Source organism: Plasmodium vinckei (genome assembly GCF_900681995.1).
Source record: "Plasmodium vinckei vinckei genome assembly, chromosome: PVVCY_08".
Lineage (NCBI taxonomy): Eukaryota > Apicomplexa > Aconoidasida > Haemosporida > Plasmodiidae > Plasmodium > Plasmodium vinckei.
In genome coordinates this window covers 649914-673584 of record NC_051300.1, presented here as the reverse complement: position 1 = coordinate 673584, position 23671 = coordinate 649914, and the positions used below count along the sequence as shown (strand labels likewise).

The 23671-nt window shown below is 22.3% G+C and overlaps 7 protein-coding genes across 7 annotated transcripts; 2 read left to right on the top strand and 5 right to left on the bottom strand.

Annotated features, from left to right (window-relative positions):
* Positions 1 to 1053: 1053 nt before the first annotated feature.
* On the top strand, positions 1054 to 7948 carry PVVCY_0801820 (regulator of chromosome condensation, putative; the record flags this gene model as incomplete). Its single annotated transcript, XM_037634242.1, has 2 exons — positions 1054 to 6436; positions 6531 to 7948. 2 exons carry the CDS (start codon positions 1054 to 1056, stop codon positions 7946 to 7948), a joined length of 6801 nt encoding a protein of 2266 aa, XP_037490366.1.
* A 1601-nt stretch (positions 7949 to 9549) lies between these two features.
* PVVCY_0801810 (TLD domain-containing protein) lies at positions 9550 to 12659 on the top strand (the record flags this gene model as incomplete). The annotated part of the gene is made up of 2 exons (XM_008626982.1): positions 9550 to 9645; positions 9825 to 12659. The coding sequence occupies 2 exons, from the start codon at positions 9550 to 9552 to the stop codon at positions 12657 to 12659; spliced, it is 2931 nt and encodes a 976-aa protein (XP_008625204.1).
* Positions 12660 to 13361: 702 nt separating this feature from the next.
* PVVCY_0801800 (pyridoxal 5'-phosphate dependent enzyme class III, putative) lies at positions 13362 to 14090 on the bottom strand (the record flags this gene model as incomplete). Its single annotated transcript, XM_008626981.1, has 1 exon — positions 13362 to 14090. The coding sequence occupies one exon, from the start codon at positions 14088 to 14090 to the stop codon at positions 13362 to 13364; it is 729 nt and encodes a 242-aa protein (XP_008625203.1).
* Positions 14091 to 14631: 541 nt separating this feature from the next.
* Positions 14632 to 16188, bottom strand: PVVCY_0801790 (dolichyl-diphosphooligosaccharide--protein glycosyltransferase, putative; the record flags this gene model as incomplete). The annotated part of the gene is made up of 1 exon (XM_008626980.1): positions 14632 to 16188. One exon carries the CDS (start codon positions 16186 to 16188, stop codon positions 14632 to 14634), a length of 1557 nt encoding a protein of 518 aa, XP_008625202.1.
* Positions 16189 to 16824: 636 nt separating this feature from the next.
* Positions 16825 to 18291, bottom strand: PVVCY_0801780 (major facilitator superfamily domain-containing protein, putative; the record flags this gene model as incomplete). The annotated part of the gene is made up of 1 exon (XM_008626979.2): positions 16825 to 18291. One exon carries the CDS (start codon positions 18289 to 18291, stop codon positions 16825 to 16827), a length of 1467 nt encoding a protein of 488 aa, XP_008625201.2.
* An 850-nt stretch (positions 18292 to 19141) lies between these two features.
* PVVCY_0801770 (protein disulfide isomerase, putative) lies at positions 19142 to 20993 on the bottom strand (the record flags this gene model as incomplete). Its single annotated transcript, XM_008626978.1, has 3 exons — positions 19142 to 19251; positions 19466 to 19979; positions 20088 to 20993. 3 exons carry the CDS (start codon positions 20991 to 20993, stop codon positions 19142 to 19144), a joined length of 1530 nt encoding a protein of 509 aa, XP_008625200.1.
* Positions 20994 to 22120: 1127 nt separating this feature from the next.
* PVVCY_0801760 (thioredoxin-like protein 1, putative) lies at positions 22121 to 23006 on the bottom strand (the record flags this gene model as incomplete). The annotated part of the gene is made up of 3 exons (XM_008626977.1): positions 22121 to 22480; positions 22667 to 22812; positions 22892 to 23006. The coding sequence occupies 3 exons, from the start codon at positions 23004 to 23006 to the stop codon at positions 22121 to 22123; spliced, it is 621 nt and encodes a 206-aa protein (XP_008625199.1).
* Positions 23007 to 23671: the final 665 nt, after the last annotated feature.

Sequence of the window (23671 nt, the reverse complement as noted above, 5' to 3'; positions counted from 1 at the left end):
AAAGTTTGTATTTTAAGTGCATACTAATATGTAACACTATATTATACAGTATTAAACTTGTTAGCATATAAAATGTTTGATATTATTTTAATTTATATGATAAAAAAAAAAACTATATTTATTCAAACAATTGCAATATACAGTATTACTATTTTATTTTAGTCGGTCACTAAATTGGAAAAAAAATGTGTATATTATAAAAAAAAAAATATTTTTATAACATTTTTTAAATAATATAAAAAATAGAACAAAAATATTTTACTTTTATTGGTTTTCCATTTTTTATTTCCATTTATTTAATATATTTCCCTTTTTTATCACAATATAATGCAATAAAATATTAACAAAAAATGTCTAATTTGTGACTATGCATACGTATGTTAGTACGCATACCTATGTAAGTATGCATACATATTTATATAAATATTTTTGTTACGTCTCTGTTTTTTTTTTTATTTTATCCTTTACTATGTCTTTCTCACACAACTGATTTTTTTACAATAAAACGTGTGATTTTTGAATGTTATATTGGTATATTATTAAATAGTATTGTTTTATTTTTTTTGCAATTTTTCAGTATGTTTGTTGACAATAATAGGTAATACGGATTTAAGTTAAATACATGCAGCATACATATTTTCATTTTCATTATTATTATTATTGTTTGGTGAAAAATATGTTATTTTTTTTATATAATTGTATTTTATTTGTTTAATATCCTCAATACATATATAGAGGAAATATATATATATAATATATATTTTTTATGTTGATACAATTTTGTAATTTTTCTCTTATATTCTTTTAATTTTATTTGGTTTTCCGTTTATTTGTTAGTATTATTATTTTGCTATTATTAAATTATATATTTGAAATTTAGTTGTATTTTTTTCGTTAAATTTTTATCATTTTTTTGTAACATTTTTAATTTATGTTTTTTTTTTTGTGTGCATTTGGTCTAATTTTTTTCTCATTGAAATTGTAGATATGTACACACACACAAAAAAAATAAAAAACATAAATTAAAAACGTAGTGATGTAAATAATAATAAAATGTCTATCGATACTAGAGGTAGTAAAATTAATTTGTTTATTATAAATGACATTAACAATAATGATTGTAATGATGGTGAGCAAAACGAATCCCCATTGTCTGGAGATAAACAAGAAGAGGCAGACAATACCATAACAGAAAATATTCAAACTTCAAACAATACAAATATTAATGAAAAAAAAAAAGAAATAATAACTCATAAAATATATTATCCTCAAGTAAAAATTGTAAAAGTAAGTTGTGGAAAATCTATAATAGCATTTTTATCTCAAGTTGGTAAAATTTATTGTTGGCATTTAGATAATAAAGAAGATTGTGATAAGAATGTCCCATATTTATTGGTAGATAATATTTTAAAAAATAAAACAATACATGATGTTAGTAGTGGATCAAATCATATTGCTTTTGTTTCAAAAGACGGTGATTTGTTTACCTACGGAGACAATTCATATGGCCAATTAGGCAATAACACAATTGATAAGAGCCATCAAGAAAATGATAATAACACAAGTAATAATGATGACAATTATAAACCTTCAAATAATTACAAAACATATAAAATACATAAAGTAAACCTCGAAAATAATATTATAAAAAATGTATATTGCTCTGATAAATATACATTATACTTAACAATAGATGGTATGTTATACGGTTTTGGATTGATTAATGAACATTTTCTTAAATCAAAACAAAATCAGGATAAAATAAATAAAACATTATTATATCCTCATCTTATTGATACAAATAATATAGCTTTTAAAAAAATAGCAATCGGAAATAATTTTATATTAGGAATCAATTTTAATAATAATGTTTATTCATGGGGTAGTAATGATAATGGTGTTTTAGGCCATGGAAATTTTTTAGATTATTTTGAACCTAATAAAATAGAAAATTTAAAAAATGTTAATTTTATTAGTGCAGGTAAAATAAGTTTATGTAAAACAACAGATGATGATATATATATTTGGGGAGGTACTTATGGAAATAAGCCAAATATTATAAAAAATAAATTTGATAGTTTGCATATAAATAGTAATTATATTATCGGATTATGCTCACAAAAAAATATGTGGATAAAAAATATCAATACATCATCTCATGGATATTATATTAATAATTTAAAAATTAATTTAATCAGTTCATATGATAATCTAATTATTGGAGTAGACAACTTTTTACAAACTGACAATGTCATAGATACAAAAATCGATTCTATTCCCAACAAAAATGCCAACTCATCAGTAGAAGCAAACTCTGAATCTGTTTCAGAGGGCCCAAATGAGGATGATAAAGCAGATGTAAAAGACAAAGTAAATGCAAAAGATGAAGTTGATGATCAAAATCATGAGGATCAAACAGCTATCACTTTAAATGGGGCACAAAATGATGACAACGTTGACAATGTTGATAACGTCAAAGATACTGATGATGCTTGTGATTTGAATAAGCCTGAAGAAAATGATGAAACTCAAAATTTTAAGGATCAAATAGATGACGAAAAAGTAAAAACTGAATCTATATTAAAATGTAATGAAGAAGCTAGCCAAAATAATATTTCACCGACAACTGAAAATGACAACATTATTGATAGTGATGACAAGGATGAAAATGACAATATTAATGCATTAAAAAATGATGAAGATAATTCGGTTTCTGTCAGCCCAGACAATGACAATTCTTCATCTCTCAAAGAATCTGAAACTGAGATCAACGATGAAAAGGATGACCCAAATGAAAGTAAAACAGATAAAATAAATGAATCAAATAATAGTGATTTGATTAATTTTTCTCTTTCTGAATCTGATGAAAAAGAAATAAAAGAAGAGACTCCATCATATTTTGATCCAATTTGTAAAATGCAAAATGATTCCAATTATTTTGACAATAATAATGATGATAGTACCTTTGAAATGGATAGTAACTATGATGATAAAACAGAAGGACATAATAACATTCTTAATATGGAAAATGAAAATATTGAAGATTTATATAATAGTACAAATTCTATTAGTGATGATAATGAATGTGATATAGAAGATGAGTTAAATAAATATTATGATGAAGACGAGGATTTTTTTTCAACTAATTTTTATGGACTTTCAGAATCTGATTATTTAGATGCAAAAAATATTATTATTATTAATAATGATCAAAATAATCCAAATTTAAAATCAGCTTTAAAAAAAGTACCAAGTACATCTGAAATAAGAAAAAGTGTGTCATTTTCAAAATATACATATGATTTAGAAAGAGATAGCTATGAGCCAATTAATGTTAATTTAGATTATGATGGCAATATTATTGAATCTGATGATGATAAAAATAGTGAGTATAGTGATGATTCTTATGAAGAAAATAGATGTGATCAACTAAATGAATCACATATTATGGATTTTGAAGCAAGCAATATTGATAATACATGTCGAGAATATTTCAATTTTCCAAATGATCAAGGCTATCATAAAATGGAAAATGAACAAGACAATGAAACAGACATATCTAATGTTAATAAAAATGATGATAATGATTTTGAAAATTATTATAAAGAACAGTTAGAAGAATCTGCAAATTGTAATAATGACTCAATGATGAATAATACTTATTTAATTAAAAATGAAAATATAAAAATGGAAATAAATAATGAGGAATATTGTCAAAATGGTGAGTTAGATATGAATAATACCAACTTATCTATAGAAGACTCTAATATAGAAAAAAGTTGTGAAAACACAAACATTGAAGAAAAAGACAATTTAAAAAATATAGAAGCATTTGAAAATGCAAACACATCGTCAACCCATTTTAGAGATCACGAAATAAATAATGAAAATTACATAAATAATAATATTACAGATATGAACATATTAAATAAATACACAGATTACAACACAAATGTTGGTACTAATCAAAATGTTGAATTAAACCCTATTTGCACACATAATGAAGAAGATGAAATTTACATATTTGGTATAGACAATTTTCTATATAATTTTGATATGCTTAAAGATTTTATAAAAAAAATTAGAAAAAAAGCTAAATATAATAAAAAATTACTTAATTATGAAAAGAAAGAAAAAAATGGAAAATATAGGTTACACATTTTACTATCAAACAACACAATATTTAATATTAAAAAAAAGTTTAAAATTCGATATAATATAAGTAAAAAAAATATTAAAAAAAAATACTTAACAAAATCTATGAAAAATTATTACCAAAATATGATTTTAAAAAATCAAAGGATTGAAAAGGAAAGTGAAATTAAAACTTTTCCTTTATTAAAATCAAATAATAAAAAAAGAATAAACACTATTGATATGTCTAATTATAATAAACATGATGATTTAATAAATTTAAATACAATTATTTCGCAAAATGATCAATTAAATTTTGTAAAAAATCAATCAACAAAAAAAAAACAAAATACAATTGTTAATAATAACATTTTTTATAAAATTGTAACAAATAATAAAAATAAAACAATTTCCGAGGTAGCCATAAAAAATGAACAAAATGCAAATAAATTATTAACAAGTCAGAATGTTTTGGAAAATGGAAAAAAAAATCTTGTATTAATTAATACCAAAAATAAAGCTGTATCTTCTGGATATAATCTTGTTCAGAAAAAAAAAATACAAAATTTAAAGAGTGAACAATTATTTGTGTCAGGTATAGGAGTTACCAATTTGTGTAATAAGCAAGTAGACAATGGAATTGACTATCCTAATAATGATGATGTAAATAATAAAGAATATAATATGGATAATCAAAAAATAATTAATGTAAAAGAAGGAGAATATTATAAAGAAAATGATAAGGATGCAGAAAATTCTAGCCATTTTTCCATTTCTACTCAAAATGGTACACCTATGGTAGAATCAATTAATAATACAAATAATTTTAATTATATGCATTTATTTACTTATAAAAAAGGAAATAAAAAAGATTATCAAACTTCACAATTAAGTAAAGCTACCCAAGTTATTTATAATACTGAAAATGGAAAATTAATTCCAAAGTTACAAATAAAAACACCACAAAATGGTAAAAATTGTTTATCTAAAACTAGTGGTAGATTTGGAAAAATACCATTTAATGCTAATTATGAAAAAGAAATAATTAACAATATAAATGATTTAGGAAAAAATTCTATTATTAAAAATATTGTTTGTATAAATAGTGACCCTATAGAAGGTATCGAATGTAAGGTTGAGGAAAATTGTTCAACAAATATAAATGGAAAAATGCTAAAAAAAAAAATAATTAAAAAAGGATCTACTAAGTTATATAATATGAGTAACACAAATTTAAAAAAAACAGAAAAAGCCACTTCAAGCATTATAAATAAGAATAAAGAGTCATCAAATTTAAGTCACACTATTCAAACTAAGCCATCTATTGTCACCAAAATGGATAATAAAAAAATTAATAAAAAAAAAAAAGACAGTCAAGAGTTAGTTATTTATAATAATCCAATAGATAACGATGAAACAAATGCTAAAAGTAAAAATATGATGTCTATAAAAAATGAAACAACTCAAGATAGTATTGTCTTATTAAATAAGAAAAAAAAAGTAACAACTAATACAGTTTTAAATATAAATAAAAAAGTTAAACCCCAAAAAATGTGTATAACAGATACAGATAACTACAATTTCAATGAGGAAGAAAAAAATAATTCCAAATCAGTTTCTTTATTATCATTAAAAGGGAAAGAAAATAAAACAAAAATTTTTAAAAATTTAAAAAAAGAAATAAAATCTATGAAAAAATATATTTCCAATGAAAATAGTAAACAGAATAAGACACAAAATGTAGAACCCTTTTTAGATGAAAATGGAATAGAAAAAAATAAAAACATGTTAATAAATAAAATGGATAATAATATAAATGGTGAAGAAGAATATATTAATTGTGATGATTATTGTAAAAATATTAAAAATAATTTAGAAACAAATTTAAATAAAAAAAATGTATATATAAAATATGCTAAGCGTATGTTAAAGGATATAAAATATATAATAACTGAATATAATAATATAAAAAATGAAAAAGAAGAAATGAGTAAACAAAATAATTATCTTCGATTTTTATTAGAAAGTACAGTCGCAAAAACTAATGAGATGATTAGAATAAATAAAAATTCAATTCAGACATATATAGAAAAAATCCAAAATGAAAATAAAATTTTAAAAAATGAACTTGATGAAGAATCACATCAACATCATTATGATTTACAGCAATTAGTAAATAAAATATTAAGCATTGAAAAAGTTAAAGAAGATGTAATAAAACAAAATGGAGAATACAATAATAAATTATCTTTATTATCAAAACAATGTGAACAATATAAACAAAAAGAAGAAAAGTTGTTACGTAATTTAGACAAACATAAATCAAATTTACAAAAAGAAAAAAAAAAAAAAAAAAAAAAAAATTAATGACTTAAAAAATTCTATAAAAATATTAGAAAATAATTATAATGAATTAAAAGAAAATTATAATTCAATAAAAAGTTATAATCATGAATTATTAACAAAAAGTAATCAACTAAAAGATGAAACAGTAAATCTAAAAACACAGATTAAAGAAAAGGATATTATAATTGCTCAATATGCTGAAAAAATCAATACTTCCAATATAAATAATATTTTACATACCAAACATCAAACAAAAAATGCAAATACCTTAGATAGTCTAAAATATAATAGTGATAATATTTTACACTCTTCAAATCAGGTATCCATAAGTGGTGATTCAGAAATTGGTCGTAAGACATGTAAAAATATCGAGTTTGAAAAAAGAGAATCTTTAGATGATCTTATTAAAACAACTTTTAAAAATATCGATATTAAGAAAGATAAAGAAATGAATAAATTACAAGAAAAGTTAATTGAAGTTTTAAATGAGTTTGCAAAAAATAATACTAGTACAGATGAAAAAGATAAATTTTTATTTTTAGACAGTTTAGATAGTTCTACTGAAGAATATAAAAAGATCATGCAAAACGGACATTATAAAAATTATAAAAGTGATAGTACAGAAAAAATTATATCATCAATTGAAAGTATAAAAGTAAATGATCTAAGCTTACCTAAAAATGGTGACAAATTAAATGAGCATGAAAATGATAAAAAAAAAGAAAAACGAAAAAAAAAAAAAAAAAATCATAATTCAAAAAATGATAAAACCGAACAAGAAAAGAAAAAAAAAGAAGATACTGATAAGAAACAATTTTTTAGTACAGTTACTGAAGTAATAGCTAGCCAAAAAAAAGATGTTCCCCACAATCATATAAAAAATATATCTGATAAAGAAAGTGTTGAAATTTCTGAATCAAGTGATGGAAATAGTTATAATTTAAATGAAAAGGTGATCTCAAAAAAAGATGAAAATTTATGTGGGGTTATAGAAAAGTTAGTAAATAAAAAAAGAGAAAAAAAAAAAAATAAAATAACAGAAAATTCTGAGACAACAATTCAAAGCTTAAAAAAGGGGAATAACAAAATGGATGACTTAAAAATTCAATCTATAGAAACAATAAATATAAGAAGCTCCGAATTAAGTGATAATATTAATGAAAATGCTGTAAATAAAACAAGTTCCTTGAAAAAAGAAACAAGACTAAAGGGAATTGAAGATAATAAAAATTTATCAGTAAAAAATAAAATACCTTCAAATGACGACACCAAATTTTCAACCTATTTGAATAAAAACCAAGATGGAACAACCAAAAATATAAAAAAAACAAACAAATTATTAAACAAAATGATTGATAATGTTTTTGACAAACCAATGGATAATAAATCAGTAAATAAAAGTATGTTAAATATTCAAAATATGATTGAGAATAATATTAAAAATATTTTTTCGTCTGAAAATTATTAATATTTTAATGTGTAAAATAACAGACAATAAAGATTTTTTCGCAACCCTTACCGTATTTTACATATGACTTTGCTCTATGTATATATTTGTTTTTTTAACATAAAAAATGAGTTTATTTTGTTTCATTATATTTTGTTTCCTTTTTATTTGCATTATTTAGCATTTCTTGCTACTTATTTTTAATTTGCTTATTTTTTATAACAAAATAAACGATGCTTCATGTTTTAAGTGTGCACATGCTGACCATTCTCTTAAACTCCCTCCCTTTTTTATAAAACTTTTTTTATAAAATTTTTTTATTATATTTTTTTATTAATTTATGTAAACCCATTTTTTTAAATATTTCCCTTAAAAAAATGATTTCCTTACAAATTATAATAAATATAAAAAATAATACTATATATAGATAAATAAATGAGCAAACAAATAAATGGAAACTGTTACATTTTTTCACACTTTGTCATTCCACACAAGTTCGTACACCCATTTAGCACATCCTATTTTTCAATCGAAATATTCTTAAACTTGTAAGCATAAAAAACATGTACATAAGAGGGGTGAGCATATGAAAAAAAAGCAAAAAAATAACAAAAAAAAAAGCAATAAAAAAGTAAAAAAAAAAAAAGCACAAAAATTGTCTCACAATATAATCCCTAACTTTGTGTATTTGATTGTTAAAATGAAAAAGTTTTAAATACGTAATATTTTTATTTTATTCTTTTTTTTTCATTTAAATGAAAATATATAATAAATTTAAAAAATGTGTATAACTATTTTTATTTTATTATTTCCCGTTATGCAAATAAATTTTTAATTATGCGAAGTTATGCCCTCTTTTATTTGCTACATATTTTTTCTTTTTATTTTTATTTTTAAAATTACAATGTAAATATAGTATGTAATATTTAAGATATATTTATTTCCTTATTTTTTTAAAAAAGTATATATAATGATTTAAACTGTTTTATATATAAATGCATTGCGCCCGTAATATTGTGAATGTGTTTATTCGATGGAGTGAAATATTACACCTAATTTGGGTTTATATTTATTTTATTTTTTTTTTTTTATTTTTTAGCATATTTTTATATATTATAAATAGTTCTTTACCTAATATTTCTTGCTTTCTTTCCTATTAACTTTATTTTTTCTATACATATATGTACAATATTAATTGCCGTGATAAATATATAATAGTTTAACAATATATTGTTAAGTTATTATTTTTAATATATATATTTTTTTTTTCATTTTGTTTACAATTTTAAAGCTATTAATTCCCTAGTTCAATAAGACAAATTGGGATAAAAAAAAATATAATGAATAATTGTGACAATATAAAAGGGAGTTATATTATTTATACATACACATTTATATTTCAAATTATATTTTATCACCCCATAATTATATATTCTTATTTTTAATTACCTACTCAATAAAAATACACTAAACCTTTGTACTCGTTTTCGTGTGAAAACTTAAACACTTAGTTACAAGAATATTCCTTTAAGTTTTGTTTTTATTTATCTTTTACAAGTTGAAGCATTGCCAACTTTATGAATGCTCTTTTAAAAAAATGACTTAAAAAAATATTAATTATAATGGATGAAAGTCAAAAAAGTGATAAAATCAAAGTTTTAAATGTTTTCCAAAATGAAGAAATAGCAAACAAATCACCAATTTCCAACAAGTTCGAGGTAAAAAAATATTTCCATTTCATATGTTTATTCATGTATACACTATATAATGATAAGATCGTTTTTTGCTTTGCATCAAATTATTTCTTATCCCAATAAATTTTGATCCTTCCTTTGGCTAGCATAATGCTACACTCGTGTGTTGTTTTGACTTTCTTCATTTTTCTTCATTTTTGCAGTTTGAAAAGGGCGTGATAAGGAATGCTATTGTTTCATCAAGCTCGAACAGATCCATAAAAACTGAAAATGAAAAAGTGAAAAAAAATAGTATAATATTTAGAGAACAATGTGAATATTGTTTGACTGATTTTTCTATAAGTGGTCACTTAATATTAACAAGAGAATCCCTACTATTTGAACCTGATTTAAGAGATAAAAATGTTATTAAAAATGGTTTAGGAACCTATCAAATATTTATTGATTTATATGATATATATGAATGTGCTCATATTGTTGTACCAACCAAATATACTTATCTATATAATAATGATGATACATGTGGATTTATTCAAGTTTTATTAAAGAGTATATATATTGAGGATAATAAAATTGTGTCAAATAAAAAAAGTAATAGCAATAATTATTTTTATACAAATAGTAGAGAAAATAGTAGTAGCAGTTTAATTAGTCCTACATTTGGTAGTAGTAACAATAATAATTTATACCATTCAAATAATAATTATAATGAAGAATCTAATAAACAAAATGGAATGTCTTATTATAAATATATTAGTAAAAGTTTATCTTATGTATTAAATTTAGCACAGCCTTTAGTACAAAATACTCCATTTAAAGGATACAGAACAGATCAAACAAATACATCAAATGATTCAGTAAAATTAGCTAAGCATCTAAATAATAATGGCATACATAATTATAATAAAAGTGAACTAGCCAATGATACATATCAAGGAGCTAGCTATCAAAATGAAACAAATAAAAAAACAAAAAGAAATAGTTTTATTAATTTTGATATATTATCACCTAAAAATAATATAATTAATCATATGCATGATAGTGATTTAAAAATTTATCAAAATATAAATGAAATTAATTATAGTAAAGTTATATCATCACATCCAAATATAACATATAAAAATAATTTTAATTCAGCTAATTATTCAAGTTACAATTTTAAAGGTGATAATAATTCAAAAAAAAATTCTTATCCTTTTATAAAAAAAAATAGTATTTCACAAAAAGTTGAAAATACAACCTCATCAAGAAAATCAGATCCAAATGATAGTACTATTAAAAATAATATACTTACTCAATTGAATTTACAAAATTCTAATAAAACTAATACTAAAATTAATGAAGAGAATACAGAAAAACATGAATTAGGTATGGATACTCCCAATGTAAGAAAAGGCAAAACGAGTGTAACTTCGCAAAATGGTGAATTTGACAACCTCGATGAAATTGATTATGTACATGTAGATCATATAAAAAGGGAAGATGCTCATAATGTAGTAAGTGATAATACAAATTCTTATATAAAACAATCTCAAAATATAATTGAAATGTTTCCAAAAAAATCAATAATTAAAACATCAGATGGAATTACATACACCAATGAGCAAGACAAGAAAATTATAAAAATAAAACCATTACATGGACATGTAGAAAATGATGAATTACATAAAAAAGGAAGTAAAAAATATGAAGAAAAATGTTTTATTTTATTTCGATTTTTTAATAATAATACAGCATATGAAACAACAACAAAAATAATTACAGAAATTGATAATGTAAAAAAATCAGAAAATAAAATTAAAAAAACAATAACTTCAGTCCCATTTACATCAAATGTATTATTAAAATGTATAATCAAACAATCTCTTATATATAAAGAATCAGTTGATTTAAGACAACAAAGTTTAACATCAAATCCAATGAATGATATGAAAGATTTTAAATCTTTAGCATTGGAACCTAAATTAGATTATGCTAGTGATGCTGTCAAATTATTAACAAAAGATATGTCTAAACAAATTAATTATTATTTACCTCCTACTTTAAGTATTAAAGTTTGGAAGCTAGCTTTTTGTTCTAGTATACATGGTGTATCCTTTAAAACATTATATAGAAGTGTTGCCAACAAAGGCAGCATTATTTTATTAATATATGATATAAATAATGTTTTATTTGGTTGTTTTCTTGATAAATTGCAATGTGATACTTGTTACTATGGCTCAGGAGAAAATTTCCTTTTTACTTTCAAAGATAAATCACATAACACAAATTATGAAAAAGATATAAACAAACAATCTCAAAAAAAAACAATAAAAAATATGACTAGCACAAATGATTATGATCCCAGTATATGCGACACGGACACAGATAATTTGGGCATGTCAAATGCGTCATCTAAAAAAGATGATGAGGAAAGTGAAAGAGGACATTCTCAAACAGTAACAAAAATAAAAGAGGCTACAAAAAATAAAGCTTCTATAAAAAGTGATTATATAATTGATTCAGATTGTTCTGAACATGAATCTACACCGGTTAATAAACTAAATACACAATATGATGATAATTTAGATGAATTAACTAAAAATAATTTAAATCAAGAAACACCACAAAAGGATATTGATGAATATGCTAGCAAATCAAAAAAACAAACACATTATTATGATTCCAAATTAAGCAATAAAAATGATAAAAATAAAAACACCACTATTAATAGTAGTGATAGTTATGAAACGAAAAATAAAAAAAACTCAATTGACAATAAATTTAGTCGTGACACAATGAATGAAAAAAATAATGATAAAGCTAATGATTCACCATCTATTCAAGTCTATAATTGGACAACACGAAATAATTATTATGTTTATTCAGATGAAAAATCTATAACAATAGGAGGTGGTGATAATTATGCACTAGTAATTAATGATGACCTATCCAAAGGTCAAACCAACAAAAGTAGTACATACGATAATGACTTATTAACATATGATGAAGAGTTTGAAATACAATTTTTACAATTATGGATTTTTGATGACACATAAAAAAAAATATTATATGATGAAATAACTAATAAAAACTCTTTATTATCTTTCCTTATATCATAAATTTATATGCGAAGGGTGATACGCATATATAATAAATGTGTATTTATTTATAAGACATATATACAATTTTATTTCGATATATCATTATAATTATTCTCCGTTATGCTTATAAAAATATAATTATTTGTATATCCATTTTTTAATATAACTTTTTTATATATTTTTTTTCTCTTTTGCATTCTGAAATATATATTTTCAAATTGTTTAAGATAATGCAAAAGAAAAATATTTTTTTTGTATAAATCACAAATTTTTTCATTTAAATGAATATATTTGTTATTTGGTTCGTTTTTTTAACTTCAATCAAAAGCAACCACAAAAACTGTTTTATAAAATAACATTCTTAATGCGAAAAATTATTTTTAATAATGGTGTAATATTTAATAAGTTTAAAAAATTATGACATGTTAATAATAAAGTGTAGAGGAAAAGCAAAAAAAAAAAAAAAGCTAGACAGCCAATTAGAAAAAATGTAAAATAGTACAAACAGTCTTATAACAACAAGCGAATGAAATTGTTGAATGATGATATTTTTTTGGTAAGGTAAATTTGGTTTATGTGTGCATATTTTAAAGCGGAAAATGGCTAGTCATACAAAAAAAATATTAACATGACAGGCAAAATGTGATGGAAATAAAACTATGAAAAAATTGCCCTTCCAATCCTTAATTGTGTTGTATTATGTTTTATTGCAAGTTCTAAATCATCTGACATACCCATACTCATATGGAATTTTTTATTTTGAAAATAATTACGAATAGTTTCATTATTTAAAAGTTTATTTTTTATGTCATTTAAAATAATAAATGAACTTTCTCTATTATTTATGTCCAATGATGATATAGTCATTAAACCTTTAAATATTAAAAAGTTGCAATCGTTAATAATATATAAAACAGTGTTTTCAATATCTTCATAATTATCATACATCATTCCTGTTTTGTTTGGGTCATCTGTGGTTTTAATCTGTACTAATACACGAAGCTTTTTTAAATTTTCATTATTATTTTGCTCATTTTCATTTATAGTATTTAAGTAGCCATTTAGAAGACTAGCTTTTTTTTGTTTATCTAATGACTCGATCATATATAAATTTGGAACTTTTAATATATTTTTGCATTTATTAGATTGTATATTTCCTATAAAATGCCATTTTATAGTATTAGGTAATTTTTGTGATTTTTCTATTAGACTATCAAAACTATTTTCTCCAAAATGATATTTTTTATCGTATGAATGAATATTATTTATTTCTTCATGGCCTACATATTTTGACACAACTAATATTTTCGGGGGAATACGACAAGTATCTTGACAAATCTTTTCGATTTTACTTTCAATATTTTTTATGTTATTTATGTGTTTCATTTTTCTTCAATTTGTAGCTCGAAAAAGTTAATATAATGTAAGTTTTGTATGCACCTATCCCAATTTAGTATGCTTAAAAAAGGAACAATTCTAATGTTATTTTGTATCAATATGGATTGCAATTTTATATAAGTTCTGTGTCTCCAAATGGTTTAATATGAACAATTAATAATATTAAGCTATACAGCTAGCTATTATGAAAATAATAGAAAATTATATTTTTTTTAGTTTGCGCCAAATTAATCCTTTAAAATGAGCAGATATGTTATATATAGGATTCATATATTTGATGTTATTATTCTTTGTTAAAACGGGAAATGAGAATATTAAATGATATTGCTTAAAAAATAAAATATGTTTTTCATCATCAAAATAGTTTTGTGTATTAAAAATGTAGTTTCCACAAAAACAAAAGATAAAAAAAAAATTTTAAATAAATATGTACATATGCATGTTATAGAATGTAAGTAAAAAATCCGAGAAAAAATGGGGTTATAGGAAAATATAATAAAACACATTTTTTACCAATTATATGAAATAATTAATTATTTTTTTTATCATTTGTTATTTCTTCATATTCTGAATTGTCAAATAACATGATTAAAACAAATAAAAAAAAACAAAATAAAGATATATATATATATAAATAAAACGGATAATTTTTAAAGTTAACTTTTTTGTTTTTATCATAGTGTAGTAATGTTCGAACTGGTATAAAATACTCCAGATCTAAAATATTGTAACCTTTTCTTAAATAGTATATTTGTAATTTATATATCCCATGGTTGGTTGGTAATTTAAATTTTTTATAATAAGTTGGATTATCATCACAAGTATACATATCTAAAAAATCCCTATGTATAATATCAATTTTAATCAAGTTAAATTGTATGTCGTTTTTTTTATATGGTACCCAATAATTGTTTATTAATTCATAAAAATCAATGTTCATGTGAAAATAATCATTTATGAAAAAAGTGTGTGTTTCTTTTAATTTGTCAATATTATTTTCATAATGTTTGTCTTGAAAAATTTTAAAATTATTGTATCGAATTATGCCACTCATTTTAAAATTCCACATAATTAAATTTTTGGTAAATATCTTATTTTGTTCATTTAAAATAAAAAATATATCAGAGAATATTTCTGAAGATGATGAAAAAATTAATCTCGAATTATTTTCCAATTGAATTGATGATATTAATGATAATTCTTCTCCTTGTTTTTTTTTTTTTAAAATATTATGACCCTTATCATATAGTAAACATGTTTTTGTACACTCTAATATATCTAGGTAGTATTTATTTTCTAACAATATTGTATGAGCAGTTCCTTTAAATAATATATTATTTATTTCTTTATTTTTTATAATTGGAGTATCTTTTATTAATCTGTTAGTATAAAATGTGTAGTCTTTTTTGTCATTATTTATATCCATTTCGAGTTTTTTTGTTTTATTTTTTAACAAAAAGTTATTAAAATGGTTGTTCACATATGAATGGTTACCATATACTTGTATATTTAATTCTTTTAAGAAGTTGTTTGCCTTTTTACCTATAACAGTATTTAGACTTAAAAATATATTTTTTTTTTTTTCTATAAACAATTTTATATATTTTATATCTACATTTTGAACAAAATAATCATTTAAAATATCTAATATTATTACTAATCCATCATATAAAGAATAATCAAGTTTATTCAACAAACTTTTATAACTAGTCTTATAACTTGATGTGTCATCACTTGATAAATTATTCTCACTATTTTTATCTTCTTTATATATCTCAGATTCTTTTTCATTCCAATTTTTATCATCAACATATACTACCTTTTTAATAAAATTTATATCATCATTTTCTGGCTTAAATATGTTTAAAAAATTACTGTATGCTTGTTCATAATTTTTTATATTTGTTATGAATACTAGCTTTTTATGATTAAATTTTTCGATCTTATTTTTAACTACCCCATATTGTGACTCCTTATTTATATCAACTGTCTTTAATTTAATTTTTTCACAAGAATATAGTTTTATATTTATAAAAAAGTAAACAACTAAAAAATGGAATGCATTCCTTAATACCCTTTTCATCATTTATTTTGTAAACTAATTAATAAATAAAATAAAAACATATTAAATTCTAAAATTAAAGAAGAAAATACACTAATCAATTATTTAAGAGAGTAGGAAAAAATTCAAAAAATTTTCCGATTTTTTCCCAATTTTTTTGCAATTTTTTTTCAGTAAATTTTCCATTTTTTACCTACACTTGATTATGAACAAAACTGATCATTTTAGGAAAAAATAAAATTTATTCTTTATCCAAAATGAAAATATTAATGTTATAAAAAAATAATAAAAAAATGTAAAAAAAAATGATGTCGTATTGTGAATAATTTTAAAGAACTCGAAACGTCAACCTGCATACTCGTCATGTGTAAACACATCAATGCATATTATAAAAAATTGTTTTAAATAATATGTGGCGTTTTATATATTATTATGTATGACTAATTTTTTAATTTTAATAAATTTACAAATTGTTCGTTAAGTATATTTTATATTATATAAAATTGACTGATAAATAATGATTATATAAATAGGCATATATAGATATGTCAAGTTGAATGAAAAATAGGATAAAGTCTACACAGGACAAAAATAAGTAGAGTATATGGATTGGGGAAAAAATATAAATACAAAGTTAGGAATTAATTTTTTATGAAATTGTTATACTTCTGTTTCTTCTTTTACATTGGCGGGTTCTATTGTATCTGAAATGTTAAGGGGGTCAGGTGATTCGATGGTTTTATCCCGTTTTGTGTTATTTTCATGACTATCAATATATATCGATTTGAAAAATATGATTGATATAATTGTAAATATAATGAATATAATAAATAAATAGGAATGCTTGTTTGGATTTGAAAATTCTAAAAATGTACACATAATAAAGGATCCAATAAAAATTGCATAATATGAGCAAAAAGCTCCAACAACTTTATATTCTTTTGAAAAGATATGGAAAATGTGTGTCCATATAATATGTCCAAATCCTAAAGAAAATCCACTAACAAATGCAATAATAGAAATCGATATTATAAGTTTATTTATGACTTCTGGTAAATTACAAAATGAACATATCATTATAATAAATAATGAAATAGATTGAAAAATAAAGCCACCAATTATTAGTCTATTTTTATTGTAATAACGTGATAAGCTTCTAGTAATTAAAGTAAATAAAAAATATATAAACATAAATATCATACTAATTGTTGCACTCTCTTTTTTTGTTTTAAATACATTATAATATAAAAATAAATTATTAAAAAATATAATACAACCACTAAAACAAAATAAATAACATAAAATAGATCCTATCATACATTTTCTTCTTAATCTTTTATCATTATAAATATCAATAAGAGTTAAATCATTTAATATAATATTAATTTCATTATTTTTTTCATTTTCATGATATTCATGTTTTTCGTCTAATTCCTTTTTACTAATTTTTTTTTTTATTTCTTCAAACTTATCATACTTTTGTGATTTATATAAATGTAATGGTGTGTCCATAGTAAAAACATATCTCAATAATAAAATGGATATTATACTTAAAATAAGAGGCATAAGCATGTGTAATTTTTGTAATATCATTAAGATCCAAAATGATGATGACCCTTTTGTGAAATATACTCGTTCATAAATAACTCCAAATATATAACTTATTAATAATCCAAGTGAAAAAAATGTTTGTATTGTAAATCCATAATAATTCTGATGGTCTTTTGGGGAATATTCAAAAATATAAAAACTAACTATAACTATTGAACAACCAATTGCTAATCCAAAAAATGCTTGGGAAAATAAAAATAATATCACATGCGGTTCATAATATATTGTAAATAAACTTCCAATTATATATAAATAATGTATTACTTCCATAAATTTTTTTCTACTAACATTTCTGAAAAAAAGTGAAATAAAACATCCTAAAAAGGCACTCATATATAATGTAAAATAAAAAGTAGTAAAATACCATTTTTCTTTTTCACAACCTCTATATTCTTCTGGACATATGTCATAACCTTTTATCAACATCTTTCTTGATAAACTTGTTAGAGATAAACATAGTCCGCAATTTATTATTGCCAGACAGGCATTACTAACTATTTTCGTAAGGTACTTCATTTTTTATAAAAAAATGGGAGCGAAAAAAAACAATATGTCACTTGATCAATGGGATAAGAAATTATAGCTAAACTTGAATTTGTTCAAATGTGTATATTTATGGCAATTACTATGTATGATATATTTTTTTTGAAAATATTTTATGAAATTTCGTAAATTGTTGATGCAACTTTTTCGATGTTGTCTTCAATATACTTAGTTAAAAATAATTTGTCCAATTTTCATGACATAATTTATTGAAAAAACGTTTTAAGATATATAATGTTTGCACAATTGAAAAGGGAGTGTAAAATAAAATATGGAGAAATGGTGAAAATGTAAAACAACAACTGTATATTCATAAATATATGCATATAAGTTAATTATATAATATGTATAAAAAAATAAATAAAAATTGAATAAGATAAATAACGTGGTTTTAAGAAAAATTGGACATTTATAGTTTACACACTGCTAATATAAAAAAGTAACAAAACATATAATAATTATACACCAAAAAATAAGCAACCAAAGCAGGTGGAGGAGAAAGAGACAAAAATATATTAAACTGGCTCATACTTATTTATTCATAAAATGCATGCATATTGAGTTTTTTTAATTCATAAAAAAAATCAATTTAATCCATAAAAATTTTAATTAAATAAAAATAAGCTCACATTTTTTTATTTTATTAAGCCTGTCTTTTCGGTAATTTATATATTTTTATTTTTTTTTTGAAATAAAAATACAATTTCAAAAAAAAAAAAAAAATAATGGCTAGCTCATTACTGAAAGACTGTACAAACAAGTATGGATCATATGGATATGTAAATTATTCTCTTCAAATGTCCTACTAATTAATTGAAAAAATTTATAGATCCGAGTCACCATCACCTTCGAATATTTCTTCAACCACATCAATTAGTGCATCTAATCTTATGGGGAACATGATATGTGTTCTTCTCTTTATTTTGTCTTCTCCTAAAATGGTCAAAATAAAAAAGGCATAAAAAATGAGAAAATAATGAGAAAATAATGAGAAAACAAAACAAGGTACACATAAATTTTAGACTGTAAACTCATTGAGAGAGATAGCTCAAATTATGTAATCACAATTTTATAAGCATAAATATTTTCTTAATTTTTTATATCTCTCTCTATATATATATATATATATGCTTTGTTCAATTTTTACCTTTTGGATAGATTGCGGCACTAGGATATACCTTAATAGATGTATCAAACATGTCATTTAATTTTGCATCCATAGTTGCTACTAAAATTTCTTCTTTAGGATATTCTAAATGAAAATGATTAGCGAGTTTCTCCCAAAATGAAAATAAAGGTTTACATTCTTTACAACCATGAACATGATAAAATATTATGACCAATTTATTTGGATCTAAAACATATGATTCAAAATTATTTGAACATAATATTTGATAATTTTGTTTATGTAATCTTTTAACGGGTTTTTCAGATTTTCGAAATTCAGGAACTTTATTATTATAAAAATCTTCAATAAATTTTTCCACTGTTTTAGATTTTATATTCTCTGTAAGTTCCTGTACATATTTACGAGGTCGTAATAATGCATAAGCAGGATCTATATTTGAATCCGTATAATCCATTATACAAATATATTTCTTTCCTTCTTCGAGTCCAAACATTTCAGTGATTTCTTCCTTCCTTGGGAAGACAAATTTTATCTGGTAAAGGAAAAACAAAGTAAAATTGTGTAGGAAAAAGCAAAGCAAAATTGTGTAAAAAAAACAAATCGGGATAAATAAGAGCATTATTTAATGTGAAAGAAATACCTTGTTATATTTTTGAATGACATCATAAACTTCTACATAGGTACTATCTGTGTATTCACCAAACTCATTGTAAAGATAAAGATATATTTCATCTTTTACTGGATGACTTAATTTTCTAGTATAATTAATGACAATAGGAAATTGATTCATGTAATTGGTAGCAAATTTCAAAATAGAATCAGATGTCCAAATATTATCTGTAGGTTTATAAACATCTTTATATTTAATGGAATCATTAGGTATTGTAGAACCTGGTCCATTTGCAATTTCAATTCGAGCTTCTTCATCATTATTTATATATGTTAGACCTATTGCTAAATTTGGGATTTTATGTGTTTCACCAAAATGTACAAATTTATCAGGATTTTTCGAATTTTTAATACAATATGCAATAATAGATGCAAATCCTCTTTTTTTATTCATTTGTACATATTTATCGACATCTCCAGGTTCCATAACTTCTACTGATGGCATAGGAAGTGTACTTAGCCATTCAAGTATATTTTCTTTTGTATATTTGTTATGGAATGTATATCCCTTTTCAGGATCAAAATCACGAAATATTAATATTTTAGGCACATTTTTAATTTCAAAATTATCAGTAGTTTTTGGTAATTTTACTGTATCAACATAAACAAAAACTACATCTTCTTTATCGATTGCATTTGCAGCACCAACAAATTCTTTATATACATCTTTACATTTTATTTCATTAGGATTACAAAATAATGCAACACAATATTGTGTATGCTGACTATATATTTGTAATTCCATTTCATGCGTTAGATGATTTACTTTTTTTGCTAAATCATCACTAACACCCTCCCAGATTGAACATTTTAAAAGTTCAGGGGTGAAAAAAAAAGCAATTATGAAAAAAATATATAAAAAACTATACCTTCCCATTCTTTACCTTGTAATATAAGAATCAAATTTTTTAGTACATCATTATATCTATATTGGCTATTGATAAACTCAATTACAATAATTATCTAAAAATATTATTGCATGTGTGTAATCAATTTATTTATTTTTTTTATTACTTTTTTCTCTTATTATAATATGCATATATAAATCTTAAGAATTATTATTTATTATATTCTTATATTTATTTTAATGTACACCTTATATCGAAAATCCTAACCAGCTATCAAATTAAAAACTAACACGCCATTTTTTTTAAATATTGCAATAAAATGTAGAAAAAAAAAATTTACTTCAAAGTGCCCAATACGATCCCCTATGTGCGTGTTCGTGGATTCTCATGCAAAAAAAACGTATACACATATTCATGCATATCAATATTTATATTTTTTTTACTATTATTATTCATTTTTTTTTTTATTTTTATCTTTCCTTTTTTATTATATGTATACCATATCTTACTTGTTTTCAAATTACACTATTCTTTTTTTTAATAACCACCTATTAAAATGCGTTTTTTTGCTTTTATCATACCTTTTTAATATTCCTTTTAAGCATCACATCTTAATACTATTTGGCTAACAGCAAAAATTACATAATTAAAACCATAGGCTTTATTTTATTTCCCTTATTTTGAATGACCATATAAAGAAAGCATAACTACTAAACTATATTTTATCCTACTATTTTTTATATTAGTTATTCAAAATATATGAATCATTTATGTATTTTTTCAGTAATAGTTTATATTCCCTAACGTTTTTTTTTGTCTTAGATTAACATCTTATATATCAAACGATGGATTTCGTATTATATAAGTTTTAATTAGAAAGTTATGAATATGGCACTGACCCCATAAATATAATAATATAAGGATAAAATCGAATTAAAAATGAATATTAATAAAGCATAAAATAAAAACGTTCTGCACATTGGTAAATATGTAAAAAGTTATTTAAAAAATAGCAACCATATTTGAAGTATTACATATTGCCCATGTGTAATGTTTTCTTAATCATTATGATGTAAAGAAGTAAAAATAAATATCATTTTTTATAAACTCGTAAAGAATATATATTTATCATTATTTTTTTTTTAATTATGTCTGATTATAAACCTTTTTTATTTAAAGAATAAATATTATTTCTGAAATCCCATCTTAACACACCCTTTTCTCCTTCTTCTCGTCCACTGCAAACATGTAAAAGTTGTGCCTCTCTTCCATCACTTCCTATAACGACTAAACATGGAACATCACTTCTTGGGCCTGATCCATAAAAAGGAACTTCGTATGCATTCATAACTCTAAAATGTTTTTTTAATATATCTGTTAAAGGGTCAGCAATATCAATATATAGCCAAGGCATATGTTTTTTATGATCTTCAAATGACGTTCTATCAGGGTCAACACTTACAAATATAATTTCGATTTTTTGGCTGGATCCTCCTTCGTTTATTGTTTTATAATACTAGAAATAAAAAAGAAATGTGTTTATACATTAGTATGTAAACATAATATGCATATATGCATGAACATGCGTTATTGTGAATAAATACATGCAAATGTTTTTTTTCTTAATTTTAATTGGAAATATTTAAAATGTGTATTTATATTAATATGTAAATATATTGAATATAGCAGAATAAGGTTTAACCTGTTGCAAAAATGGTAAAAATGCTCTACATTTTGGATCACTTCCATTTGAAAAAAATAAAGCAACTGATTTACCAACTAAATGTTTCTCATTTACAACTGTGTTATTTATATTTTTTAATGATCCCTCAGGAAAAAGGATAAGGTCTGTAATCAAAAAAAGTTATATATACATATATAGCTGATATGTGAAAGGAATAAATATTATTATACACATGCTATTTACCCATATCTGAATAATCAATAGGCTTCTTTACAGACGCCAAATTTTGATTGTCTACATTTTCAGTTGTTCTTCGCTTTTCTGCTTGATAAGGGGAATTAAAATGGGCACAAGACATTTTGTATACACACAAAAAATAAATATATAACACTTAAATTTAAAAGAGAAAAAAATTAACTTTTGTTGAAAAAATCGAAAAAAATAAAAAAAGCAAAAAAGTCTGGTTATTATTAAAGCAATATTTAACAAAGAGTTACAACGAAATAATTTTTTAAAGGAAAAAAAAGTTAAAAGACGGATATAAATTTTCAGATTAATAACATAATTTATCGTTTCATTATTTATTTTATTTTTTAAATATATTTTTAAAATATAATATAAATATAATTTTTTTTACTAATTTATTAACTTTTTTTTTTTCTTAAGTGCCTATTAAAAAAATACTGACTTGTTAACCATTTAAAATATTATGTTCATAAATAATTTATTTAAGCTGCATTATTTGCTGTATTTATAAATATATAAAAGGTTGTTATTTTATTTGGTTATTTGTCTACTAGCCATATTAACCTATTGTATGTTACAACAACCAAATTGTTCATATTTTTTACTAAAAAATATATAAAGAGAGTAATAAATTATGAACATGTCAGATTAAATAACTCTCTATCCTGACAAATTAATCATGTTTATTCATATAAATTATTTAGCTAAAAAAAGCTATCTCGTACATAATTAAAAAATTTGTTATAAAATTTAAGTAACCAGCTAAAATACACTTAA